This window comes from Miniopterus schreibersii (genome assembly GCF_964146895.1).
Source record: "Miniopterus schreibersii genome assembly, chromosome: 12".
In the NCBI taxonomy this organism is placed as follows: Eukaryota; Metazoa; Chordata; class Mammalia; order Chiroptera; family Miniopteridae; genus Miniopterus; species Miniopterus schreibersii.
This window is the reverse complement of record NC_138112.1, coordinates 38945471-38972572: the sequence shown is the minus strand read 5'-3', so window position 1 is coordinate 38972572 and position 27102 is coordinate 38945471. Positions and strand designations below refer to the sequence as shown.

General features: G+C 48.9%; 4 protein-coding genes across 5 annotated transcripts in view; 2 read left to right on the top strand and 2 right to left on the bottom strand.

Moving 5' to 3' along the window:
• The first annotated feature begins 212 nt into the window (after positions 1–212).
• On the top strand, positions 213–1634 carry TAF10 (TATA-box binding protein associated factor 10). Its single transcript, XM_081154116.1, has 5 exons — positions 213–481; positions 622–776; positions 1012–1076; positions 1162–1276; positions 1464–1634. Exons 1-5 carry the CDS (start codon positions 250–252, stop codon positions 1551–1553), a joined length of 657 nt encoding a protein of 218 aa, XP_081010242.1. The 5' UTR covers positions 213–249; the 3' UTR covers positions 1554–1634.
• ILK (integrin linked kinase) lies at positions 1572–8338 on the bottom strand. 2 transcript variants are annotated; one of them, XM_081154113.1, is made up of 13 exons: positions 8252–8338; positions 7693–7827; positions 4247–4412; positions 3978–4073; positions 3679–3775; positions 3499–3582; positions 3312–3397; positions 3065–3174; positions 2825–2952; positions 2617–2738; positions 2421–2520; positions 2182–2312; positions 1572–2009 (listed from the first exon to the last, which is right to left on the bottom strand). In XM_081154113.1, exons 2-13 carry the CDS (start codon positions 7779–7781, stop codon positions 1860–1862), a joined length of 1359 nt encoding a protein of 452 aa, XP_081010239.1. In that variant the 5' UTR covers positions 7782–7827; positions 8252–8338; the 3' UTR covers positions 1572–1859. The 2 variants fall into 2 exon arrangements, with proteins under 2 accessions (XP_081010239.1, XP_081010240.1); XM_081154114.1 differs by having other exon boundaries at positions 7693–7810; positions 8252–8328.
• A 107-nt stretch (positions 8339–8445) lies between these two features.
• Positions 8446–12792, top strand: RRP8 (ribosomal RNA processing 8). The gene is made up of 7 exons (XM_081154112.1): positions 8446–8640; positions 9848–10208; positions 10425–10881; positions 10972–11101; positions 11261–11367; positions 11453–11549; positions 11772–12792. Exons 1-7 carry the CDS (start codon positions 8542–8544, stop codon positions 11889–11891), a joined length of 1371 nt encoding a protein of 456 aa, XP_081010238.1. The 5' UTR covers positions 8446–8541; the 3' UTR covers positions 11892–12792.
• An 11974-nt stretch (positions 12793–24766) lies between these two features.
• DNHD1 (dynein heavy chain domain 1) overlaps positions 24767–27102 on the bottom strand; it is a 57804-nt gene continuing 55468 nt past the window's right edge. Inside the window, exons 39-42 of the mRNA XM_081155502.1 lie at positions 26655–26746; positions 26344–26493; positions 25325–26133; positions 24767–25148 (exon numbers count right to left, since the gene is read on the bottom strand). Coding sequence (XP_081011628.1) covers positions 24798–25148; positions 25325–26133; positions 26344–26493; positions 26655–26746 — 1402 coding nt within the window. The 3' untranslated portion in view covers positions 24767–24797. The remainder of the gene's footprint in view (positions 25149–25324; positions 26134–26343; positions 26494–26654; positions 26747–27102) is intronic.

Here is a 27102-nt window from a genome sequence, read left to right as displayed (position 1 = left end):
CGGAACAGCCTAGGAGTACGGCGGCGCGGGAGGTGGAGCGTCCCGGGCGGCGCGCTCTGCGGGGTCTGCTCTCCGCCCCTGGACGTCTCATCCAACGGGCTTTTAAGCGAACCAGCAGGCGAGAAGCCTGAGGGCCAGAGCGGTCAAGGCCTGGGCGGGGCGAGCGCGAGGCGTCTGACGTCACCCTGGTGGTGCGTAACGTGAGCGGAAGCGGAAGCGGCTCTGTTCGCCGCCTCTCCCACCGGCCTGATGAGCTGCAGTGGCTCCGGCGCGGACCCCGAGGCGGCGCCGGCTTGCGCCGCCTCGGCCCCGGGCCCCGCACCCGTGGTCTCAGCCCCCGCCGCGCTGCCCGCCGGCACCGCTGCGGAGAACAAGGCCAGCCCCGCAGGGACAGCAGGGGGGCCTGGGGCTGGAGCCGCGGCAGGGGGCACGGGACCCGTGGCGGCGCGGGCCGGGGAGCCGGCCGAGCGGCGCGGGGCTGGTGAGGGCCGGGCCGGGTGAGGGTGAGGGCAGCGCCCCGGGCTGGGCCTGTCGGTGGGGAAGAGCACAGGCTACAAGGCAGGTCTAGCTGGGGCTCTGCGCCTTCCACCTCCCTGTCTCAGTTTGCTGGTTTTCCTCCAGCTCCGGTGTCGGCGGGCGGCGCGGCGCCCCCAGAGGGGGCCATGTCTAACGGAGTTTATGTGCTGCCGAGTGCGGCCAACGGAGACGTGAAGCCGGTGGTGTCCAGCACGCCTCTGGTGGACTTCCTGATGCAGCTGGAGGATTACACGCCTACGGTGGGCTTCCTGCCTGAACTAGGTTATTGGCCCGCTGTCACGCAAGCTTTCTGCCATAGCACCTGGATTTCCAACGCCCTCTTCTTGTACTTGACCCCCTACTAACTTGTGATTTGTCCCCTCTGCCCACCCAAACTGAGATTCCTGATAGCCAGGCCTGTCCTCCTGCCCTCACCCGCTCTCAGCCCTGCATTGCCTATTGTGAACACTGACAGTTGTCTAATTGATTTCTCAGATCCCAGATGCAGTGACTGGTTACTACCTGAACCGCGCTGGCTTTGAGGCCTCAGACCCTCGCATGTGAGTAAATTCTGGACAAGTTAGAGCCTTGGGTGCTTGTGTGGGGTTTGCTGTCCATCTCCTTATACCAGTTTTTTCTCTCTAGAATTCGGCTCATCTCCCTAGCTGCCCAGAAATTCATCTCAGATATTGCCAACGATGCACTACAGCACTGCAAAATGAAGGGCACAGCCTCTGGCAGCTCCCGAAGCAAGAGCAAGGTGTGAGGGGAGGTTCATTGAATCAGTAATTACCTCCCACAGCAGCAGGCTTAATTTATCTTGCAACCCCTTTGGGGAAACTAAGCCCTAGGGGAGGTAAAAAAAAAAAAAAACCTACTCAGGTCACCCACCTGGGATTGAAATCAGGACTCTTGTGTTCAGCTGGTGCTCTTCCCTTTTCCCTCAGGACCGCAAGTATACTCTAACCATGGAGGACTTGACCCCTGCCCTCAGCGAGTATGGCATCAATGTGAAGAAGCCGCATTATTTCACCTGAGCCACCCAACCTATATGTACTTGTCTGTCTCCTTGTCCCCACACCAGCCTGTTTTCATAATAAACTTTATTGTGACAGGCAGGGCTGATCCCTCCCATGCTGGGAGACACCGTGTGGCAAGTGACAAAGCTCTGAGCCCAGCCCCTTTTGGGGCCACAGTGGTAGGGATGGGGGCAGGGGATGGGCCCCATGGCTGGGGTAGTACCATGACTGCAGGCAGGGGAGGCAAACAGAGGCCTGCTGCTTTGGGGAGGTGCACTCCCCCGTGTCCCACACCTCTGAAGTTTAGGCAAGGACTTTCCAGCCCTACTTGTCCTGCATCTTCTCCAGGATAGGCACGATCATGTCAAACTTGGGCCGCTTAGCAGGGTCTTCATTCATGCAGATCTTCATGAGCTTACATACATGAGGGGAAATGCCTGGTGGGATGGTAGGCCGAAGGCCTTCTAGTGCCACCTGTAAATACAGGAGAAAACAAGGTCAGTCTCAGGACTTGAGTCTTATGTAGTGAGAGGTCTCCAACCCTCAGGACAGGATTACTGTATATTTGAACAAATGTGGGAAAAGCCCAGCCCCTCTATAATTATTGTCACTACCCCCGCCATTCCCCCAACACACGTGCTCTCACCTTCATTCCAATCTCCATGTTGGAGAGGTCAGCAAAGGGTACTTCCCGTGTCACCAGTTCCCACAGAAGCACTGCAAAACTCCACATGTCTGCTGAGCGTCTGTTTGTGTCTTCAGGCTTCTTTTGCAGCGCTGGAGGGACAGGACTTAATCTGTTCCAGATGCCTATCCTGTCCTGTCTGCCCCCTTCCACTGCTGCTGAGCTGGCCCTTCTCTACCTCCCAACATAATCTCACTCACCTTCAGGGGCCACCCAGGCAGGCGCATACATACGCCCAGGGCATTGGAAGGAGAATTTGACATCAGCCATGCTGATTCGGGCAGTCATGTCCTCATCAATCTGAGGGAGAGAAGACAGATATGTGGAAGGAGGTAAGTCCTATCATAGGGAAAGGTCTTCTGGGAGACTGAGCCAGGAGGGAAGTTGTGACCTCACCATTACACTACGGCTATTGAGTGCATGTCGTGGGATGAGGGGCTCTAATGTGTGTAGGAAGGCCATGCCCCTTGCCATGTCCAGTGCAAACTTCACAGCCTGGCTCTGGTCCACGACAAAATCTAGGAGAAGAGGCAATAGTCAAATAGCTTGGAGAGGCTCACACACCCTCTACCCACTTCAGTGAGATCTGGCATCCCCTACTCACTGGTGCCTTCATGTAGTACATTGTACAGGGATCCATATGGCATCCAGTGTGTGATGAGAGTTGGGTGAGGAGCAGGTGGAGACTGGCAGAAACCTAGCACTGGGAGCACATTCGGATGCGAGAAAATCCTGGGAGAGGAAGAGAGTGTCCCTGGCTGAGACCCAGCATAAAACATCTCCCTCTTGGGGTCTAGTCCGGTTTCCTTGAAAGCAGTAGCTTCCAGTTTAGGCCTTCCCCCACCTGAGCCGGGGACACTCCTCGTTGAAGTCCCTGCTCTTCCTTGTACTCCAATCTCGAACCTTCAGCACCTTCATGACGATGTCATTGCCCTGCCAGCGGCCCTTCCACAGCTGAGAGACAGGTAAGGGTTAGGAGGCTTTAACTAAGGCCATCACTTTCATGCCCACTAACTGGAGAAGAAAAAAGAGGTGTAGAGCATGTAATTTGGGGAGTTTGGGGAGGGAGGGCCATGAAAGGCAGGGGTCACCTCTCCAGAGTGATTCTCGTTGATCTTTCCCAGGAAGTTGAGTTGTTTGAAGTCAATGCCGGAGTGTTTGTTCAGAGTCCCATTTCCTGAGAGTGTGAGGAGGTCAGGTACCCAACTCCCCCCTAACCCAGCCCACGGAGCCCAGGATTATTCCCTATTACCACCCTTCCCCTCACAACTGACTCACTGGGCCGAGTGCGGGTGGTCCCCTTCCAGAATGTGTCCTTGTATGGAATACGGTTGAGATTCTGGCCCATCTTCTCTGCCCGCTCTGGGGAAAAAAGACAGTCTTGGCCTCAGCTGTGGTATGGAGAGAGGAGACAGGCAGGAACAAAAGAGGACACAAGTTGGGGGTTGGAGGACAGACCTCGGAGCAGCTCTCTCAGGGGTGCCTTGGCTTTGTCCACAGGCATTTCTCCATACTTGTTGCATATGCTGACAAGGGCCCCATTAGCCACCAGGTCCTGGAATAAAAAGGTGGTTGTGATGAGGGACCCTGCTACCTCCCTGGCAGTCATGACCAACCATGAACGCAGATGCAGTACAAACCCTATGAGTGTCATATACTCTGCAGGGCTCACAGGACAGGATGAGGATTCCAGATCTCCTACTGAGGCTCAGACTTTACTTCCCACCCATCCCAGGGCTTAGGGCCTGAGTACTTACCTCTGCCACCTGATCTTGACCCCAAAAACAGGCATAGTGCAGGGGCACATTCCCATGCTCATTCACTGCATTGATGTCAGCTTTGTACTGCAGCAGCTGATCCCCAGGGCCAGACAGAAAGAAGAGGCAGAAGGCACAGTCAGTCCCAAATGAGAGATGGGTGTTGAGGCATGTGAGGAGGGAGAAGACTACACATGCTTTTTCCAGTATGTTACAGTGCCTGTGGCTGACTTCTAGGCATGTATGTGATGGAGGGGAATCATACATACCTTCTGTACAATATCCCGGTGTCCATGACTGGCTGCCAGGTGCAGGGGGGTGTCATCCCCACGGTTCATCACATTGATTCGTGCCCCCCGCATAATCAGCATCTCAACCACAGCAGAGCGGCCCTCTCTGCAGGCCCAGTGCAAGGGGGAGAAGCCATGATCGTCCCTTTGAAGGAAGGGGCAATAGTCATTTATCTGGAGGTGGAATCGGGGCAAAGGCCTTAGTATAGTCCCTCTGCATACTCACCCTGGGAAACCTTACCTCTCCAGGACTTCAATTCTCATTCATGTCAGTAATGTCCCAAACTGTCCAATTCAGACCTTCCCCTGAGCTTCAAACCCAACCCCCAACAAGTTCATATGATTCATTGTTTTTACCACCGTCTCCCACCAGCCTTTCTTCTCTGGCAAACCCTATCTCATTAAATGGTAGCATTCTTCATCTGGTGTCCTCTGCATCCCTTTTCCAGCATCTGTTTGTCCTTTCTGTTTTCCATTGCATCTTGTACATCCCCCTACTATAGTACTATCACTGGATCGTAAAAATTTGTTAACGGGTTGTCTTGTCAGACTAAGGTTCTTGCAAGAATGGACTCACAGCAGGGGTTCAGTGAATGTTAGGGGTGTGGGGTATTGGAGAAGGAAGGCCACAACTCATGGGAGAGGGAGCAAACTTACTGATTGGCTCTGGTACTAGAACTAATTTTAAAAAGGAATGGAATTAAAAATGAAGTTTTGGAAGGGTTTATAACGAGAAGGAGAAATGCTTTTGATAAGTCATTACTGATGAGGCAGCAATCAAACTATCACATAAAACAGGATTGCTCAAGCAATCTGGGCATAGAAAACAAGAAAATAAGAGTGGCTTGTAGAAAGAAAACTGTACCTGACTTTTTTTCTTTTCCCAAGGATGTGTATTTTATAAAGTCAAAGAAGTATACAAAAAAAAAAAAACAAAACACAATTGGGTGGGAGCTGGGACTGCCTGACAGCCTGGGGCCATAAAAGGAAATTCCATCCAGTCCCAGAGGCAGATCCAAGGGGCGGAGCAGGGGGGCGGTCTGTGGTTTGGGCAGACTGCCTCCGGATGCTTTAGTGCTGTGGTCACTTCCCGTGTGGGGGCTCTAGGCTGGGCCTGGAGTTGATCAGGGGTCTTGCTGCCACAGGCCACCAAAATGCCCCAACAGCTTAGGGGAAGGTGTGGCCTTTAACAATGATTTCCCTCCACAGCTGCCTTCATCTGCTGACACAGAGATACCCAAAAGCTTTCCTGGGAGGTGGGGGTCCACTCCCCACCCCTGGCTTATCAGTCTGTTTTACCTCTTAGCTCCTTAATTTGTGCCTTGGCTTATCAGCCTTCCCCCAGTCTATGGCCCCAGAGCAGGCCAGAGCCTGAGGGCAAAAGTATGGATAGATTTCTGTCCACTGTCAGGTCACCTCAGGGCCAAGACTTTAATCTCAGAGAGGCTTGCAGGGATATATGATGGATATATCTCCACATATCCATCCTATGGCCAGCTTGGGCCCCCAAAACTTATCCCCTCAAACCAACAAAGCCAGTTTCACTAATGCCACCACTTTACCTTTTGGCAGCAGAGTCTATCTAGATGCCATACCCACTGGAAACTTTGCCTAAGCCTTTATAACCCCACCAACAAAATAGTAACAGTGTCCACTGCCTTATTAAGAGCACTGTTTGAGGAGTTATATGAATAACGGAACAAGTGACTGCAGAACAAATGACTGCGAATCATGGAGAAGTAGTACAGAACCTAATGGGAGCCCGGGAGCCTATTGGGAGCCTGGATGAAGATGACAGGTGGTTCTTACCTCTCAAATATAGAAACTAAACTCTGCCAACCATAAAAAATTAAATTAAAAAACAATTTAAACCCACCATCCTGAGTCAACACCACTACTGTTTTTCTTGTCTTCCAGTCTCAGCCAACCTCATCTCTCATTCAACCTGGCACAAGGCCCCTGCCTTGAGGTCATGGATCGAGTCTGAATCACCACCCCTAGTGCCCAGCAAAGGGGGTGTTTAATATAGTTCCTTAAGTGAAGGAACCCAGTGTAATCTGGATTCTTCACCTGTTCTCCTCTGAAACAGCCCTCACAGAGCCATCAAATATACCATTAATTGTAAATTCAATGGTTACCTTAAAGTGTTCAAGTTCTTTGATCTCTCAGGAGCCTATACTACTGTTGACCACTCCCCCTTCATTGAAACATTCACTTCTCTCAGCTTTACCAATATTTTCCTATTTCTCCTTCAACCTCCAGTTTTTCCTTTTAAGTCTTGCAGGCTTCTCATCCCCTCTCCTTCACACCCATGTCTTCAAGTATCATCTACATGCTAATATCTCCCAAATTTGTGTCTCCAAGACATAACTCTCCTGAAATCTAAATCTGCATGACCAATAACTTACTCAACATTTCCACTTCCCTGTACTATCACTTGAACATGGCTAGAGTGGAGCTCATCATCCTTCAGTCTAGTCCATCTCAGTTAAAGGAACCACCATCTATCTAAGTGCCCAAGTCAGAACCCTGGTCATTGCCTTTGACCTACCACAGTTCCCACACCAAGTCTCACCAATTCTTTTTTATTTATTTATTTATTAAATTATTCTTTAAAAAAAATTTCTGATTACACTTTCCAATTACAGTTCAGTACTATTTTGTATTAGTTTCAGGTGTACAGCATAGTGGTTAGACAGTCATATACTTTACAACATGTTCCCCCTGACATTTTCACCAATTCTTTATCATAAAAGATTTTAGGAATCTGATCTTTCTTTTTCACCTACCCTCATTCTAGTCCGTGCCACCACAACTTCTGGGATGGAATAGGCAATTGCCTCTCTTCACATTGCCACCTGCTCTAAGATGGCAAAAAGCATCTAAGATGACACTTTACAAATGGACAATCTCATATCACTACATGGCTTTAAACCCTTGTTCTTGGAATAAAGACCTCATTATAGCCTAAATATCCTTGCATGATCTGGCTGACCCTTGCAGACGTTTCCAGTCTCCTGTCATTCTCCACTTGTACCCAATGCTTCAGTCCACAGAAGCCCAAAGAGGATTTCTATCCTCCAGGCACATGAAACTGGACAATTTCCCCACTCTCCGCCCTGTCTTGCCTCCTCGCCCATGCAGTTACTGAGGCTGGAAAGCTCTGTGCAGTCTCTGCCAATAAAACGTTTCTTTAGCAGTCAAGGTTCAGCTCAAGCGCAGCTTCGTCTGCGGAGACCCTCTGCTCCCCGTGTCCCGTGTCCCCCCCCCCCCCCTCCTCTCCCCCCCCCCCCCTCCCCCGGCTGTGCTTGGCACTCGTCACACTGCATAGGAAAGGCAGCCGCTCCCGCCAGACGCGGGCACCCCACATCACCGAGAGGACAGTGTCTCTGCCTGCCTCTCACCCACCAGCCTCTTCAGCTCACCCCTGGTTGAGGTCGTTCTCCGTGTTGTCCAGCCACAGGCGAACAGCAACCGCATTGCCCTCCCGGCACTGAGTGAAAATGTCGTCCATAGCAGCGTCCCGGCGCTCAGCCCCCTAGACTGGGGAAGCCTGGGGACTGTGAAGGGACCCAGGGGACGGGGGTGAGCCCCAAACTGTCTCCTGAAGTTGAGAAGTGTTTGTGTTGGGGATGTGGGTCTGGGGGCTGCGTCCCCAGTTAGTGGAGGTCTGGGAAGGAGTTCGGGGCAACGGGATGATCCCCAACTGTGTGTCCCCGGGCGTGAGGGAGAGGGGAGTGCGGGCGAGGGAGGGGGTGAGCAAGGGGTAGTATATCTTCTGAAGGGATGTCAGAGAGCGAGCACAGGGACCCCGTCCGCTAACAGCTGGGGGAGGGGAAGTTCAGGCGCCGCGTTCCCGGGGGGAGGAGATCGGGGGTCTTTCCCGGAGATGGCCCTAGTTCCAGACTCGGAACTTAGGCGGAGTGAGGGGTGACGGGCCGGCAGGGCTCGCGCTTTGGGGAGGGGGCACGGGTGTTCACTCACCGGGACTCCGGCTGGAGGAGCCTTCTCGGGGGAACTCCCGTCCGGCCGCGCCCGCCGCCCGGCCCGCCCCGCCCCTGGCCCTTCGGGGCCCGCGCGGGCCTCCCCTCCTCCCTGCTCCTTGCCCTTCTAGCACACCAGTGTTTAAACTCGATGGTTTCTGCCCTGCGCCGGACGCTCTAGCCCTCCCCGGCCTTTCACTCTGGTTTCCGGCTCTGTGCGCCGGCGTTCCTGGAGACGCTCTGCACGTGGAGAGGCGCGGGCATCCCGCGACCTCATCCCGCACCATTCGCATGTTTGAGGAGCCAGAGTGGGCCGAGGAGGCCCCATTAGCCGCGGGCCTCGGGCCTGTAGCCTCACGGTCTCGGCCCGCGACAGCCTCGCAAATCAAGGTGAGTGGCCCCGCAGGGCACTGGAAGGTGTTTCGGGCCCTGAAACGGATCCTCGTGGATCGCGGCGCCAGTCACGCTGCGCGCGCCCTCCGTGTGTGAGTGCGTGTGCGTGTGTGTGTGCGTGCGCGCGCTAGCAGCCGACTGAGGTCGAAGATCTGAGAACTCCCAAAAGAAAATGACGTTGGAACGGAGAGTTGGTAAGTAGAATTTGTGAAGCAAAGAGGGTTTCCTGGACAGGAAAAGCACGTGCAAAGGTCCTGTGTCAAGAGAGCATGCATGTCCTGTTAGGGTCACATACACACAAATGATCGGTGCCGTTGCAGCACAGAAAATGAGAGGGGATGTCATTGAAGTTGGAGAGGTAAGTTAGTGGTTTTGCATATTTTAAGGATAGACAGAAGTCGGTGAAGCAGTTTTAGCAGGGGAAGGATTCCTTCAGAATTAGTGTGGAGATTGGATTTGAGAGAGCAAGAAGGAATGACAATGACGGGTTGTCTGTATACTACCATTTCAAAAGGTGGTGTGGAGGGGCTACTAAGAACCTCCCAGTTAAGTGCCTGGTCTGGGACAACCCAGTAGGACTTCAATCCAGAAGCCTCCCAGACAATAGACCTTCTCCTTTAAGCTTTTGCTGACATGAAGGCAGCTGTACTTCGCAGGTTCTTCCTACCCTCTGTGAGCTTCCAACACAGAATCTGTCTGCTTTATGCCTCCTCTTCATTCCCTCAACCCATTGCTATAACCCAGGCCAGTCGCCCTCTGTCTGCAGCTTGTCCCCTTCAGTTCTCTACACTGCAGCTAGAGTCATTTTAAATACACACCTATCGTCCTGTCACTCTTGTTTTCAGAAACCTTCCTGCCTTTTATCAGCTGGAGGCAAAAGCCTGAGATGCAGGGCTGGAACTCCTGGTCTCTGGCCTTGGTCCTGTTGCTTGTGGCTTTACCACATTCCTCTGGGGAACCCCAATACCTCCTCTGAACATTGAAGAGAGTGGGATGGGTGGTTGCTCTGCCCTCCAGCCTCTCAAAGGTTGGAGTGGCAACTTGAAAGTTCTTCAGAGTCTGACAAGCTTCATGACAAGCTGGTTAACTGGGAATAATCCAGATACCTCTGCCAGTGTCTGAATCAGGCCCCTATCCCTCCCTTCTTATTCCCCAGGTCGCATCCATTCTCACCCCTGCTTTCATCCCTTGTTTTCCCCCCCAGGGCTCCAAGCGCAGCAGGCTCCTGGCCACACTGCGGGCCCTGGAGGCGGCATCTCTTTCCCAACAACTCCCCAGCCTCCCTGGCAGTGACTCTGAGGAGGAGGAGGTGGTGAAAAGGAAGAAGAAACGCCCGAAAAAGGCCTCGTTTGCCAGTGCTTCTATTGAAGTAGAGGAGAAAAGGAAGAAGCGTCAAAAACAGGGCCTATCTGGCAGTGACTCTAAGGGAAAGGAAGTAGAAAAGAAGAAGTGCTGTAAAGGGGTTCTTGGCAGTGACTCTGCTACAGAAGAGAAAAGAAAGGGGAAATGCCAAAAACTGGCCCCTTCACACCCTACCCAGCCCCTGAACAGTGCTGACCAAACAGGTATCAGTGGATGCATGTATGGTGTGTGGGACAGGGAGGGGGATCATCTGATCTTACGTATGATGGAGGTTACTTGCCACCATCAGGTTGGGGGTTAGGCAGTGAGGAGTACTTTCATCCAGGCTGCAGTCTCTGTCTTGGCCAGGATGAATTTGCCAAGCCTCAGAATTCAGTGGCTCTTGCCCTAAATATGCCTTCCCATCTTCCTCCCTACAGGTCCCAAAACTTGCAAGAGTAGTGCTACCCAAGATGACCCACCCAAACCCAGCCCTGTGACCACTTCCCCCCAAACCTCCCATACCTTGAGTCGCAAGCAGTGGCGGAACCGGCAGAAAAACAAGCGTAGACATAAGAACAAGTTTCGGCCACCTCAGTCACCAGACCGACCTCTAACCACAGCCCCCACAGAGGAGACAGAGGGGCCTCCTGCCCCCACTCAAGACAGCCTTGAGGCTCGGGCAGGAGCTCTGCGAGCCCGTATGGCACAACGGCTGGATGGTGCTCGATTTCGCTACCTCAATGAACAGCTATACTCAGGGCCCAGCAGTGCTGCACAACGGCTCTTCCAGGAAGATCCTGAGGCCTTTCTCCTTTACCACCGTGGCTTCCAGAGCCAAGTCAAGAAGTGGCCACTGCAGCCGGTGGACCGCATCGCCAGGGACCTTCGCCAGCGGTGAATGGGGGTTGGGCACTGTGAAAAGCGATGTCAGTCAGTCATGGGCTCAGACTAGACCAGTGAGTGATCCCTCCCCTCCACTCTCAGGCCTGCATCCCTAGTGGTAGCTGACTTTGGCTGTGGGGACTGCCGCCTGGCTTCAAGTATCCGGAACCCTGTACACTGCTTTGACTTGGCCTCTCTGGACCCCAGGGTCACTGTTTGTGACATGGCCCAGGTAAACTCTTTTATCCCTGTGTGCTCTAGGCCCAACCTGCATGTGCTAATCTCTAACACTCCCTCCTTCCCCCCCATTCTGATGTTCAGCACTGCCACTCAGTGCTGGCTTTCTCCTCCCCATAGTGTGTGCCTCATACACCACCCCCACTACCCACAGGTGCCTCTGGAGGATGCGTCTGTAGATGTGGCTGTGTTCTGCCTTTCGCTAATGGGAACCAACATCAGGGACTTTCTAGAGGAGGCAAATCGAGTGCTGAAGCCAGGGTAAGAGCCTTCAGGACACCAAGTGCATGTATATGTGCACATGTGTGTGTCTGTGCGCTTACACAGAACTTTCCATTCTTCTCAGGGGCCTCCTGAAAGTGGCTGAAGTTAGCAGCCGCTTTGAAGATGTTCGGACCTTTCTGGGAGCTGTGACCAAACTGGGCTTCAAGATCATCTTCAAGGTGAGGGCCCCAAGAAGTCTGTCCCTGTGTTTGTCTCATGTGTGGCCCTTTTTGGGGTAGTGGTGTTCCGGGAAGAGGCTATAGACACAGGCATTTGCTTCTTGAGGCACGACTCATGGGAGAGCCCTGGGAAGCTTTCTGAGCAAGGGTGGAACATAGACAGAGGTGTTTTTGAAGAATGGGGTGAGGATTTGGGGCTCACTGCATCTTTTCTGCCCCTAGGACCTGACCAACAGCCACTTCTTCTTGTTTGATTTTGAAAAGACTGGGCCCCCTCGGGTAGGACCCAAGGCTCAACTCTCAGGCCTGAAGCTTCAGCCATGTCTCTATAAGCGCAGGTGACCTCTGGACCCACCCTGGAAAGGGGAAGCAAGTCTCAAACTCCATGCTCAGAACTCTGAAGACCATAACCATCCAGGTTGTGACCCAGGACTGGGTACCACCCTTCTTCTGTCTCAAGAACAAAGTGTGATGAAACCCCTGCCTCGGCCCTGCTCTACTGAAGGATTCTTGGTTGCAAGAAGCATAAAATCACTTGAGCTGGCTAAAGAAAAAGGAGTTTATTGTGAGAATACAGGGATACCTGGGAATTATGGATCTCCTAGGTGTCATGGAAACTAGATGGTTTGGAATTCAAGGCATCTCTGGGTTTGACTCCTTTTTCCTTCTCTCAGGAGCCACATGGGCTTTCTGTCCTGGCGTCTCCATTCTCCTCTCTTCTGATCTTCTGTCTGCATACCAGCTTCCTCAGCTTACGGATAGCTGCTGCTCCTTCAGCTTTGATCTGCTCAGGCCTTCAAGGCCTCAGACAGGCAGGCATTGCTTCTTGGCTCTGGGACAACTGGTAGCCCACCAACATCTTGACTCAACACATCAAGCTGGGCTTCTGGGTCAAGACTGTTTGCTTTTCTCTGTACTAACCACCTCTTTCCCCTCTATTCTCATCTCCATCCTTGGAGCTGCATGGCCCAAACAACTCCCAGCATCTTTTGTTGTCCCGTGGGGCCCTGGTGTGTGTCTGGCTGAGAGCACAGCTTTTAGAACCAGGTGGGCCTGGTTCAAATCCTGGCCTGCCACTTATTGCTGAGAGTCACTTAATTTTTGAATGTTACATTCCTTGTTTGGAAAAATGGGAGAATTTCTATCTCACGGGATTGTTGTATGAGCCAACTGAGGAAATCTGTAGCCAGGGCCGGGTACCAAGGAGGTGCTCAATAAACTAGCTGTGGCTATTATATGTTGTAAGCCTCATTGTTCTCTAAAGAGCTTCCCTAGTTTGCGTTGGAGGTTGAAGGGTAAAGAATAGACTGGTTGACTGAGGAAGACCCAGAACTCAATCTAGGCCTTTCAACAGGCTCATTTAATAGGATAAGTAGAGATTTTGATAGAGTCTGAGCTGTCCTTTGGAGAGTGGTCGTGAGGGAGTTGGGTCTCTTCATAAATAACCATCAGTTAATGCCATGTCGGGGTGGGGATTGGGCTGTTCATTGGCAGATGGGTCTGTCATTTCTGCCTAGCAGTGGGCCAAGATCATCATGTGCTAGGAAAAGCTGTAAGCAAGGAAGGCTAGGGCTGGAAAAGATGAACTGGGTTGATAGATCTTTGGCTGCTCCTAAAAGGAATCTGCCATGAGTCCAGGCATAAACACACAACCTCTTCTACCTACTTCCAAGAACAAGAACTGGGCATGACCACTGGGATACAGGTTCCAGGCTCTGAGCCAGTTGGATGCCTCCAGAAGGGATGGAGGTTTTGAGGCAGGCTGTTGGCCTAAGCAGATGATAAAGAATGACTGGGACCAGTTGAGTGGGATTGATGAGAGCAAGGGTGTTGCAGGAGCCCCAGTTTGGGGCACAAGATAAATTAAGGCCACTGTGGATTAGTGATGATGGAAGAAGGCAGATGGGAGAAATTCAGTAGATAGGACTGGTAATAAATGTTGAGGGTTGGTGAGAGAAGTGAGTCTGGTTTCTGGCTTGAGCAACTGGGTGAGCTGGTGATGCCATTCACAATGTTGTAAGTATCCCTAGATGTTCATTTTGAAGTGGGACATAAAAGTCTCAGGAGAGATCTGTGCTAGGGGTTTGGGAATCAGCAGCCCAGAGGTGGTAATTAAAGTCATAGGAATAAATAAGATGCCCAGAGTAAGATAATGAGAAGAGAAAACGGCTCGGAATAGAAATGTGAAGAGCATTTAGTGGATGGGTAAATGAAAATGAACCAGTAGCCTTGGCTGGTGTGGCTCAGTGGTTGAGGCGTTGGCCTGCGTACTGAGGGATCACAGGTTCAATTCCTAGTTGGGGCATGTGCCTGGGTTGTGGGTTCGCTCCCTGCCCCCTTGGTCAGGTTGCATACAAGAGGCAACCAGTTGGTGTGTCTCTCTCACATCAGTGTTTCTCTCTCTCTCTCTCTCCCCCCCTCCCTCCCTCCCTTCCACTCTCTCCGGAGAACAATGGGGAAAGTATCCTCAGGTGAGGATTAACAACAACAAAAGAACCAGTAAAGGTAACCAGATGAAAAGGTTGGGCAGGAGATGGAACAATAAAACCAGGAGAGTGGATTTTTTAATGTGGAAGGAATGGGAAGGTTATCAGCTGTCAATGCAGTTGAGAAGCCTATGAAGATGAAAGAGAAATCAGATTGTGGTGGGGAGCACTAAGGGATCATCAGAGTTGGAACCTTGCCATGGAAAAGAAATGTAAGGAAAGCAAGCAAAGGAGTTTCAGACCATTCACAAGTAAGTGATTGCTATATTGGGCCTTGGAATTTTGTAGAACACATAGGAGAGTGAAGACAGGAATAGGTTTTTACACTGGTAGTAATTGAACAAGTGACCTGGAAGGATGGGAGGCTATGATCAGAAATTAGCAGCTGCTGGTGATGGCAAAGTCTAGAGTATACCACAGCAGTGAGTGCCTGAGAGACATTCAGGGGAGGTTGCCTGAAGATTAGTTAATGGACTGAGGGCTCAGGTATTGTGTGGGGGGTAGGCTGTTGTCTGCATGGACTTTGCAGTTGTCCAGGATGATGGTAGAAGTTGGCATGGAATGGGTGCCAGCCTCTTGAGGGAGGGAGCAGATCCAAGAGGTCTATAGACAAAGTGAAGGAGAGGCCGATGGCATGAATTTTAAAAGTGCTGAGGGTTCACACAGCTTACTAGAGACTCCCGTTTGGGAGGTGATGTGAGGCTGCTGAGTGGAGCCGGCTGCCAGGCAGCTAAGATAAAATACCCTGACAGTCCTCTCTAGCTTGTCAGGACTCACTGGGGATTACTGGGGAGAGACTATTGTGGCAGAGACTATTGTGGCAGCTCCATGGGGCAGGAGCCTCCTGGAGTAATGGGGAGGTAAGCCACCATGCCCATGGGATGTGTTGGAGTAGCAGGACATCTCACTGTAGAACACATCACCTTTTATATCTCCAGATCTGTGTTCTTTCCCAAATGCTGTTTGTTTATATTCCTAGATCTTAACTAATCTTCCCTGTTTTCTTAGCATGCTCAGCAGAACAGCTGGGGTCTGCCGTCCCCCCTCTTTTGCTTTCCCCCCTTATAATTTGGATTCCCTCTTGGCCTATTCTGCCACTAGCCACCTGAGTAAATATCTCTCTGGGTTTGACTCAGATCCCAAGCTCACTCTACCTCAGCCCAGCCCCCACTAGTGGCCCTATCAATCACCCTGATTCTGAAAGCAATCTGAGCCAGACCCACATTCCCCCCACCCCCCATCCATCATCAGCTTCAGGACAAGCTTTTGTTTAAGTCCAGCCTGAACTTCAGTGTCTAATGTAGAGAGCCTAGACTGAAGAGAGAGTGATACATGTTTAAGAAATAACAGCATGCCAACTGTTTAAAGAACAATGAGACCAGTTTAAGAAACGACTTGAGAACAAATCTAAGAAGTGGCAAGAGTAGTAAGAGGCAAACGGGAGTGGGAGGGGCTGCCCCATTGTGAAAGGCAGTAGTTCTCCAGCTTGAGAGTGCAGTGGAATTATCTGGGAGGCTTGTTATATTGCAGATTGCTAAACCCTCGCCCAGTTTCTGTTTCAGAGGATCAGGATAGGGTTTGAGATTTTTTCTGGTTGCTTTGATTTTTCTCAATGAAGCAGGAAGTAGACTTTGGGTTGAGAGTGAGAATAGGGGAAGAGGTTTTGGAGTTTTGAGGAGAGGAGAACATGAATATTGTTTCTAAGAGAGGGAATGAATGACTTAGGAAAGTACAGTGGCTCTGTGCCCTATGATTGCTAGTATTAATAGCATACTTAAGGTTCAAGGTCAAAAAGAGGATAGGATGGGAGGAGACTGGTGCAAGATTGCTTTCTAGAGAGCTTGTTACTGTGAGACAGAGTACAGCTGACTGTCAGAACCCACCCACTTCTGAGGGGCAGGCTGGTTTCTGCCCTTTTACCTCAAGTCTAATTGGAGACTCCATTAGGACCATTTGGGACACTTGAAGCATTTAATCCTACAGCCAAGGAATGGTGAGCCCAGAGTCTGACTCCTGCCCTGAAAATGGGAAAGGCAAGCAGAGGCTCACTCACTGGTTCGATGTGGAGCCAGATGAGTGCTGCTGCTTTTGCATTGGCCTGCATTCCCAGAATTTGCCATGGCGCCTAATGTATGAGTGTATCTTACACACCTTGCAGGAGAGAGGGAAGCATGGGTTATCTTGGGTCCTGTCCAATAGGACCATTTGAAGAGGCAAGGAGACCTCAACACAAAGAAGCCAGGAGTGTGCCATGTGGCCTGAGGAGGAAGTTGCAGGAGACCACCCAGAATAAAGCTGCATCCACCAGGGTTAAGGGTGTCCCCTTTAAATATCTGCCTGGCCCATAGGGCACAGAACCACTCAGTCAAACAAGAACTGTTTTATTCCCTGCCTTCTCTGCACTGGGGCCTAAAGCAGTCAGCAGCTATTAGGTGGAGAGGAGGTAAGAAGAGCAGAGAGCATACAGATTGTTCTGCCCTTCCTCATAGCAAGCTCTTGGACTTAAGTGGAGCAGAGCTGGGAAGGGAAAATAGTTAAAGCTACAACAGGGGCAGATTATTTATTGTTACATAGGATTAAACATTCTAATCACTTGAGATTGTGTTTGTATCATAAAATGAGCATAAGACTGTTAACCAAGAATGAGCTGAAAAGTCCTGGGCTTGCTGCAACTTTTTTCCCCAGCAGGGGAAGAGTACTCCCAAAATAAGGAAATTTGGGGGGTGGGGTGAGAGACAAGAATCAAGTTGGATTTGGATAGCAATGGATGTCTTGTGCTTGTTAGCATCCCCTGTAAAGGCTAATTGCTTCTGCAGATATTGGTGAGCTCCAGCTTTTGTTCCTGTAACACAGTCCTAAGAGAATACAGTTCCAAGAGAAGCATCATGATCTTGGCAGAGACACAGCTCAGCTCCAAACACTCAACCATTTCTGTAATTGCACAAGGCCCTTACAGCTTTTTAGAGACCCATAATTAGAGCTTTTTATCCCCAGGTTGTCCTTCCCAGGTGACTTCTCAGACTGGCCACCTGGTTCTAGGATATTTGACAATTGCAATAACCACCTTACTGTCTAATTGCATCCATTCCTGCTCCCCAAAGCAATCATTTTGCACACAGCCAAGTGATCTTTTTTAAATGTAAATCAGATTTGTCACTTATCTGCTTAAAATTCTTCAGTGGATTCTCATTGCTCTGGAAACAAAAGACAACCTCATTCCTAGGCCCTGTGCGATGTCGCCCAGGCCTCCCTCTCCAACTGCATCTTAACCCATTCCTTCCTCACAGAACTCTAGCCACACAGGGTTTCTTTTCATTCCTCCATCACTCTTAATCCGTTTCTACTTCTGGGTCTTTGTACAAGCTGCTCCATCTTTCTAGAGCACTCTTTCCCTGATGTTCATCTTCCAGATCTTTACACCAGTATCACTTCTTCTTCTAGGTGCTCACCAAAATGTCCTTTTCCTGGGTGGTTAAGCTCCACTTCCCAGCTCTCTGCATCGGGGCGGGGCTGTGAGCAGGCCTCACCAATGAAGAGGAAGTTGCAGTGCTATTTCACCACCAGACCAGGGCAGCTAAAGAGCAGATGGGCCTTCCCCACGTTCTCCCACTGCCGTCTTCCACCTTCCAGGGTGACCTTGAAGCCCGTGTGTGAAGGTGATGGAGTAAAAGCATAGAAGTCTGGATACCTGAGTCACTGCTTGGGAGGAAAACTGCCTGACTAAAAACACCTGCATGGAACTTTGAACAAAGAATGAACGTCTACTGCAATAAATTAGTGGGTTTTGGGAGGTTTAGGGCAGTTAGCATCATATATCCTGGTGGATACATCTTTGGGCCCACATCCTATCCTCCTTACCTTACTCTTGGTCACAAAAACCTTTTTGTTTTCTTTGAGTGCTTCAAACATTTCATTATCTTATGAGATGCTAGTAAATACCCTCCCACCTGTCCCATTAATTTTAATCTTAATTAGGGGAAGGGGGAAATGCTCACATCGGGAAGTTGAGATGCTTATTTTACCAGTCACATTTTGATTGTGACCAAAAAAAATCCTACTAAATAATGTCTTAAATCAGATTTTTCTTCCCACATTAGTCGACACCTGAAGGTAGGTGGCTGTGGGCATCGGTTTGGGGACTTGAGGATGTTAGTGATTAGGTCTCATTCTCTTGGTCTCTTGATTCTCATGTTCACAAGATGATGTGTTCTTGATGAAGCAGGGACACCCAACTTACTATTTACTAATATGCATCTTGGGAGTCTCACTGACTGGCACAGTCTTTTTGGCCTTCAAGGGTCCTTCTACATTGTTAATAATCTGATGTAAATATGTTCCATTATTTCCTGTAACATGGCTGAGACCAATCTAAAATATTAACATTTTAAATATATTTATCTCTCCCACCCCTTCTTATATCTCAGTGGCCTGTGAGCAATTAATCCAATTCAGTATATGTTTATATTATATTTATATAGAACTCTAAAAATCAACAACAGCAACAAAATACAAGTCAACAGAAAAAAAGGACAAGAGATTTAAACAGGTACCTTATAGAGAGGATCTTTAAATAGCCAGACTCATGAAAAGGTCAGTCCCATTAATAATCAGGGAAACACAAAGCAACACCAAATGACATAACCTTACACATATGCTGGAATTGGAGGAAATGCCACAAGACAGCAAAGATGTGGAGTAAAGTGAATCCTCCCATGGATTACATGTACTCACATCCCTGGTGGAGGGAGTATAAACTGAAAATTTTAGAAAGAGTCTGGCATTATCTACTAAAGTTGAGGGTATATATACTTTATGACCAAACAATTCTACTCCTAGTTATATTTCCAACAGAAATGTGTGCACATGCACAAGAGGTGTTCACATTATTTGTCAGAACCACAAACTGGTCACTAGGCAGTTCACAAACATTTGAACCCACCCCCCTCCCCAAAATGCCCACCGTAACAACAAATCTTCACAACATAACGAAATGAAAAGTTACAACAAATCCGCAATACTCAGGTTTCAACCAAAATTACCAGATAATGTAAATAGGAAATAACCCTGTAATAATTATAAAAAATAAATTATAGACAGTAATTTTTATTTAGGGTAAAAGGCAATAATAACTGACTCCAGTGGGCTCGAGTATTGGATTTAGCTGTCATATTTTAAAGTAGCTGTTACTGATGTGTTCAAGTAATGAAAGGAAAATATAAGAAATTCAAGGGAAATTTGGCCTCAATGAGTATATAGATAGCGAACCTTGCCAGAGACATAGAAACTACAAAAAGGAATCAAATGGAAATTTTAGAACTAAAAAAGGGAAAGGAAGTACAATACAAATTACTCCCTTTGAACAACAGAAAATAGAATGAAAGATACAGACGGCCTCAGGATCCTGTGGCACTGCAACAAAGGACCTAATGTGTCATCAAAATCCCAGAAGATAAGAAAGAGGGTGGAGCCAAAGAAGCACTTGATGAAAAATATCCGACATATTTCCAAATTTGGTAAGAGACAAAAACATGTATTCAGGAAGCAGAGTGAACAGCCCCAAACAGGATAAACATGAAGAAATCCCTATTGAAACAATTATATGTTAATGATCTGAAGACACCAATTAAACAACAGAGATGGGCAGAGTGGTAAAAAAAAACCCAATTAAATATTGTCTATAGGAAACTCACTTTAAATATAACAATATAGGCAAATTGAAAGTAAGAGAATGAAAAATGTACATAATGCAAATATTAACCAAAGGAAAACGTTATGTCTGATGACTATGTTATCAGATAAAGTAGACTTCAGTAGAAAAGAAATTGACAGGACATTATATAATGATAAACAGTCAATGCACATGAAGACAACAATCCTAAATGTATACACGCCAAACAACAGCGTACAAAACACGTGAAAACTGATATAACTAAAAGGAGAAATAGACAAATTTACAGTTGAAGTTGGAGACTTCAACACCTCTCAATAATTGGTAAAACAATTAGACAGAAAGTGAGCATTTATATAAAACTCAATAATACCTTCAACTAATAGGATCTAGTTGACATTTATAGAACACTTTACCCAACACAACACATTTTCAAGTGCCCATGGAACATATATCAAGATAGATTATATCTTGGGTCATAAAACAAATTTCAACAAATGTCAAATCACATAGAGTGTGTTCTCTGACCACAATAAAATTAAATCAGAAATCAGTCACAGGAAAACCTCCAAACACTTAGAAGCTAAACAATATACTTCTGAACAATCCATGGGTCAAAGAGAAGTCACAAGGGAAATTTTAAAAATACATTGAATGTAATTAAAATGAAAGCACAACATCAAACTTTGTGAGACATTGCTAAAGCAATGCTGAAAGATGTTTATTGCGCTAAATGCATTCATTGAAAAAGAGATAGTCTCAGATCAATAATCAAAGTTCCCACCTCAATAATCTAGAAGAGCAAGAGTAATATAAATCCAAAACAAGCAGAAAGAGGAAATTAATAAAGGTAAAAGCAGAAATCTATGAAATTGAAAAGAAACAAAACACAATAGAACAAACCAGTGAAACAAAGAACTGTTTCTTTGAAAAGACAATAAAATTACAAACCTCCTGTAAGACTAGAGAAAAGAGACAAAGAGAAAAGATACAAACTATCAGTATCAGAAATGAAATAACTATCACTACAAACTGTGCAGATATAAATGATAAAGATAAAAGAATACTGTGAACAACTCTGTACACATATATTTGACAACTTAGTTGAAATGGAACAACTCCTCAAAAAAAACAAAAACCCTAAAGGATTACAACTCATTCAATACGTAATAAATAATTTAGATAGCCCTGTAACTGTTAAGGAAATTAAACTTATTTTAAAACTACCAAGAAAAAAATGAACTAACAAGCACAATAAAGACAGAGTCAGATAGAGAGCAGGCTGACAGCTGTCAGGAGATAGGGGGCTGGCGGGTGGAGGAATTGAGCCAAAAAAGAAAAATTCACTTGAACCTGAACAATAAAATCTCAATAAAAATACTAAGATTAAAAAAAAAAAGATGAAGCAGAATGAGGGCAGGGACCTGCTCTGCCTTGCTGCTGTAACTCCCCTGACTAGAACAGTGCCTGGCATAGAGTAAATACTCAATAAATATTATCAAATGAATAACAGACAGACAAAAAGAACCTTGACTTAGTCTCACACCTTATACAAAAATTAACACAAAATGGATCATGGACTGATGTAAAATAGAAAACTATAAATCCTGTAGGAAAGAAACGAGAGATCTTTGGTATCTAGGGTTAGGCAAAGAGTTTTAAAACAACATCAAAAGATTGATCTATAAAGGGAAACATGGATAAATTGGGCTTCATCAAAATTAAAAACTTTTGCTCTATGAAAGATTCTGTTAAGAGGAAGCTATAGACTGGGAGAAAATATTTGCAAACTGCATACCTAACAAAGGACTAGCATCTATAATAATAAAGAACTCTCAAACTCAAGAGTCAAAAACCTGATAATCTTATATCTACTAAAGAAATTGAATTTGTAATTGAAAACCTCCCCCATAAAACAAAACAAAAAACTCCAGGCCCAAATGGCTCTACTAGCAAATTCTATCAACCAGTGATGGAAGAAATTACATTATGTAATATCAATCCTACACAGACTCCTTCAGAAAGTAGAGTGGGACTGAACACTTCCCAATGCATTTTGTGTGTGACTCTGAGATATAAACCTGGGAGCAGAATTGCTAGAACAGTGTATTAATTAAATGCCATATTGCTCCCCAGGATAACTACCGCAGTGTACCCCCATCAACAGTGCATGAGGAGTCCTGTTTTCCCACTGCCTCCCCAGAGGCAACAGAATGCTGTGGAGAGAATGGCTTTTGCAGAGAAATGCCTGTATTCAAAAACTGGCTCTGCCGTTTTCTGACCCTGGGTAATTTACTGAATCTGTGTCTCAGATTCCTCATTGGTAAAATGGAATAATAATAGTACCTATCATGTAGATACCAGTGCTTCTTGGGCATTAGTGGATGAAAATGGTACTGTTTTATATTTCAGACATTTCCTCTACTTACCCTATTTCTGAATGAGGATTTCAAATTAGACCGAAAAGCTGCAGAAATAACTGAGTTTCAGGTGAGTTTCAGCGTGCTAACCCACGACATTTTCAGTCTTTGGATGATTAATGCATGAAGTGTACAGAGCCGATCACAGATTTCCTCATAAATTTGGATATGCAAATACAATTTAGCTCCTTTCTCGACTGCTGATATGTCTTCCTCACAATCCTGCGTCCCACCAAATAGTTTCCATCCTGCACTCCACCAAATAGTGGAAGAGGCTAGAAATACATGTAATTCAGTCTCTTTGGGTTTGATTTACCCTCCTTGAAATAAATGCCCAGAAACTCAAATTGCTCCCATTCTACCTCTGCTCCTCTCCAAAGTGGCATCTGGGAATAGAGGGAAGGGATTTCGATTTCAGAAGGAAGGGGTCCCCTGGCCTAGCGCCGGTTCTCGGGTGTGCACAAGCTGAATCCTCTGGGCGCAGTTGGCCCAGTTTCTTGCCCGGGCACTCTGCCAGCATCTGCTTCGAAAGCTGATGAATCCGTGGCCTGGTCCATTTCAGCTCTCAGGGCCTGTGCCCCTCCCCTGCTGATCTGGCCTCCTCGCAACAACACTGTTCTGTGCTGCGGGTCACAGTGATTTCCATACTCCACTGAGCCTACAGGATCTCTACTTAGCATCCACACCAATAGGACACCTCTTCCTGACCATGCCGCTCTGCCCTCAGAATGCTCCTGGGGCCAAGGGAAGTCCACGCTGCAGAGCAGTTCCCTTCTAAAGCCCCACGAGGGAAAAGGGCCAAAGCCTCTTTGGCCCCTGTGTGCCAGTTTCCTGCTCCCTCTCAAAGTCCCAGGTCACGATGATTTTGTCCCACTCCTCCCTCTCTTGTCTCTACTCCATCTGGTCCCATCCATCGGGACAGGACAACACACATTTCTCCCCTTTGTTCTGAGTCTTACTTCCTACTTCCTTTCATTGTTTGGGACTTTCTTAATGGGATTTCAATTTATCCGGTAGACAATTTCAGTAGTGAAATTGTCAAATCTGGAATATTTTTACATTGTATTTGGGCTATACTGTCATATGGTATTTATTTTATAATCTCTAATTGACTCAGTTTAATAACTGGGCTGGGCATAATTCAAAAATGAATTTCAGTCCAGAGAATGGTGTGGAATTGTAGAAAATATTCTGTACCAACCAATTTCAGATGGTTTTACAGGTACCTCACTGTCACTCCCTGCTCCCATTGGATAAACAGTAGTGATGGTAAACATGGATAGAGGGTTCGTCTATCCAAAAGGACTTCTTCAGTACTCTGCTAATCTCCTCTCCTGAAGGAACAGCCATGCCCCTGGTTGACCATGGGAAAGAAAAGGGAATGGCTTCTGAGGAAAGTGGAGCTTTTTGCCTTTTTGCACCACCTTTTGTTAAAAGGCGTCAGTTGTGCCCGGCCAGATGTGGCTCAGCGGTTGAGCATCGACCTAGGATCCAAGAGATCACAGTTCAATTCCCAGCCAGGGCACATGCGCGGGTTGTGGGCTCAATCCCCAGCCTTTCTATAAAGGGTTGTGATCTGCCCCTTTCTATACCTTTCCATCCTCTTGACTCACTCTGCCCCTCACTGATTATGCTCCAGCTACACGTTCTGTTCCTTGAACACCCCAAGGTTGTTCTGCCTCAAGACCTTTGCACCTACCAAGGGCTCTACCGGAAACACTCCTCCCTTTCAAATATTCAGGAATCCTTCCCTTACCACCCAACCTGTATTAACTGCTCCCTTCTAGTCACCCTCTAACATATCAGTCTACTTTATTTTCTTTATAGCACTTAAAAATCATCAAATTTAACTTATTTATATGTTCGTCTTTTATTGTCTGTCTCACTCTATTAGAACAACCTTATTAGTGCCTGGCAGAGTACCTGCTTCAAAGAAGCACTCAACAAATAATTGTTCAGCGAACATAGGACCTTGTATCTTATTTTGCTTGTTTTTGTGTGTGTGTAGATGGCTCACTCAGATTATCCACTGTAGAGGAAGGGATGACTGGTAGGGCAGGATTAGGGCAGCAATACCAATAATACCAGTAAATCCCTTAAGAAATAATTTTGAGTTCTAATGTTATCCTTGTGTGCCTAGCTGGTGTGGCTAAGTGGTTGAGCATCAGCCTATGGTCCAGGAGATCAAGGTTCAGTTCCTGGTCGGGGCACATGCCCAGGTTGTGGGCTCCATCCCCAGTGGAGGGCATGCAAGAGGCAGCTGATCAATGAGACCTCTCTTATCATTGATGTTTCTATCTCTCTCTTTCCCTTCTTCTCTCTGAAATCAATAAAGATATATATATTTTAACAATACCCCTTGTGGATTTAACACAAATGCTGAGACTACAGTAGAGAGCTGGGCAAGGATTTGGGATCCTGCGTCCTAGCCATCCCCAGATCTGCCTATGACCAATACCAGGCCCCTTTCTTCATAGTGTCCCCACATTCCCCTCTCCCTGTTGCCAGACACACATGCTCTTCTACCTTCCCTGTGAACACACCTCTTCTCTCCTCAGTTGTGCACACTGCTTTCCCCTCAGTGGGTCACAGTCTCAGTGCGTACACATGTACACTCCTTATAAATCTCAGAACTCTTTCATTGGATCACTCCACCTTTATTTTGGTTTAAGGCTCAGGTCAGGGGTGGGCTACACACATGGACTCTGCGTTGAACACAGATGGTGGGGCTGAGCTTGGTGGGCAGGGGCAGATGCACCAGGATATTCCTGCTGTGCAGCCTAGCAGTGCCCGGGGACCCTTCCAAGTACACAGGACAGGAATATACAGCCAGGCCTGCAGGGGGTGGCAGGTCATTGGTGCCCCTGGCCTGAATGCTGACGCTGACTGGAGGCAGAAGGCTGGGCTGGCTGGAGGGGCTGTCCTGCAAGGCCCCTGCTAGCGGATCCCACTGGGCATTCCAGAGCTGTAGCCCAACCAGCAGCAGGCCCATCTCTGGAACGGTGGGCTTCGGGCTGTTCACCACCTGGGGGAGCCAGAAGCTAGTTAGGAGGGGCTGGGAAGCTAAGGGGTCTTCTAGAGTGGGATCAGAGAAGCAGATGGGGCTACTGGGGGGGCAGGATTCCCAAGAGGCAAGGTGGGTTAGCTGCAAAGTGTAATCAGGGAGGTTGAGGGGGTGGAATTGGAAATGAAGGAGGATACCTGGAGGTGCAGAGGGTTGCTGTTCAGCACCCGACGTTTATGGGGAAAATGACTGGAGCTGGAGCCTTGGCCACCAGGCACATTCGGGCTGGGGGCAGCCTGGTCCAGGGCTCCCATAGCAAAGGCGGCCTCCCAGCGCAGTGAGAGCAGCAGGCGGCGAGGGTGGCGAAAGGCCGACAGGTGAAAGACGCGCTTTGGTGCTTCCGTGCACACGCCCAGGTAACGGACTAACAGCTGCCCACGGCGTGACAGCTGTCGCAGCCAGTGCCAGGGCGGCTGCGGCCCGGCAGGCGCATGGCGCCTCCAAGGCAGAGGCAGGCGGCCGGCCCAGAGCGCGTGGGCCACGGCTGCGCAGCGCTGGGCGGCGCACGGGGGCGCGCCCCTCAGCTGCTGCCCCAGGCAGCCGAGGTCCCGCTGCAGCGCGCTCACCAGCTGGCTCAGCTCCAGCACCTCCATCTGGAGGAAGCCCTCCACGGTCCGCTGGTCCTTTCGCCCCGTCACCATCCACCCGGCGCCAGACCCGTCTCGGCGCGTGGTCTCAGCCAACAGAGCCTGCAAGGACTCCAGCCTCCGCGCGGCTAGCCCCAGGCGCTGCCGCAGCCGCCTTTCCGTGCGCCGGGAGCCATCCGCGGGCGCAGGCACCCAAGCGGGTGAACTCCGCCGCAGGGCGCTCAGGAGAGCGCGACTCTGGCGTCGCAACAGCCAGGCTTGGGGGCCAGCGGTCAGTCCACAGGTCCCGGGTTCAGGTGGTGCGGGCAGTAGGTGCATCTGGGTCTTGCATTCTGCCGTAGCATCCAGTTCGCCCAGCTCTTGGAGGTGGAGGTGAGGAGTGAGAGACAAGGTGGACTCTCCCCGCCCCAGACCCAGGGGGTAGGCCTTCCTCTGACACTTTAAGCCATCACCTGATAACTATGTGACTATTGCCCCTGCTACCCCTTTGTCGCCACCAGTCACCTTCCCAGGAGGGTAACAGTGCACTGCTCCCCCCCCCCCAACACAGATGCCTGACTGGAGCTTACCTGGGCTGGGCATCAGCATGGCCAGCAGATCCTGGGGCGTGTGGGGGTGGTCGCAACTCCCCCTGCTGGGGCTCAAGCAGGTACGTATGAGGCTAATCAGGGCCTCCCTGTCCTTGCTGTCTCCCAGAGGACCCCCATAGAAAACTGAAGCTGAAGTTGAAGGCAGAGGCCCTCAGTTCCAGCCCCTCCAGTTTCTACCACTTCCCAAACCAAAGTTGTAAATGATGTCCCTGGCTCAGTACTCCCACCTCCACCCTTTTCCAGGCTCTCCTGGGGGCAGATGACTACATGGGGGACAGGAAGGGTCTCACCGGCCAGTTCCTGCATGGCAGCATGGGGATTGCTAAGGCTGGCCCACAGTTGGCCTTGCATCTGAAGGACCTGGGTCAGAGTCACTTGATTCCTGGGGGAGGAGAACAAGAAGTAGGGTTTCAAAACCATCTATATGTTGAGGACTCTGACATCTTTCTCTCGAGCCCAAACCTCTCTTCTGAGCTCCAGACTCATGGTTCACTAGTCATTGTCACTTGGCACCTCAAATACAACTTGCTTTCAATAGAAATCACCATATCCCTCCACACCGGCCACCCAGTTGTTCACAGCAGAAATCTGGGAGCCACCCTCGACTCCTTCTTTCCTCACCCCTTAGTTACTCTCCATTCCTGCTGTGACTACCCTAGTCCCTACCACCATGATCTCTCTTCCCTTGAGACTTCCAGAGCCTCCTAAAACTGTTCTACTTGCCTCCAGCCCAGCCCT

Bases quoted from the DNA above. Each gene is read 5' to 3' on its own strand.
- TAF10 (XM_081154116.1), top strand. From the start codon at position 250: ATGAGCTGCAGTGGCTCCGGCGCGGACCCCGAGGCGGCGCCGGCTTGC. The intron at 482-621 runs GTGAGGGCCGGG...GTTTTCCTCCAG, and splicing joins GGCCGAGCGGCGCGGGGCTG to CTCCGGTGTCGGCGGGCGGC. The intron at 1,277-1,463 runs GTGTGAGGGGAG...CTTTTCCCTCAG, and splicing joins GCTCCCGAAGCAAGAGCAAG to GACCGCAAGTATACTCTAAC.
- ILK (XM_081154113.1), bottom strand. From the start codon at position 7,781: ATGGACGACATTTTCACTCAGTGCCGGGAGGGCAATGCGGTTGCTGTT. The intron at 2,953-3,064 runs GTGGGGGAAGGC...TTCCTCTCCCAG, and splicing joins GAGGAGTGTCCCCGGCTCAG to GATTTTCTCGCATCCGAATG. The intron at 2,739-2,824 runs GTGAGTAGGGGA...CTCTTCTCCTAG, and splicing joins TGTACTACATGAAGGCACCA to ATTTTGTCGTGGACCAGAGC.
- RRP8 (XM_081154112.1), top strand. From the start codon at position 8,542: ATGTTTGAGGAGCCAGAGTGGGCCGAGGAGGCCCCATTAGCCGCGGGC. The intron at 10,882-10,971 runs GTGAATGGGGGT...CTCCACTCTCAG, and splicing joins GCCAGGGACCTTCGCCAGCG to GCCTGCATCCCTAGTGGTAG. The intron at 11,550-11,771 runs GTGAGGGCCCCA...TTCTGCCCCTAG, and splicing joins GCTTCAAGATCATCTTCAAG to GACCTGACCAACAGCCACTT.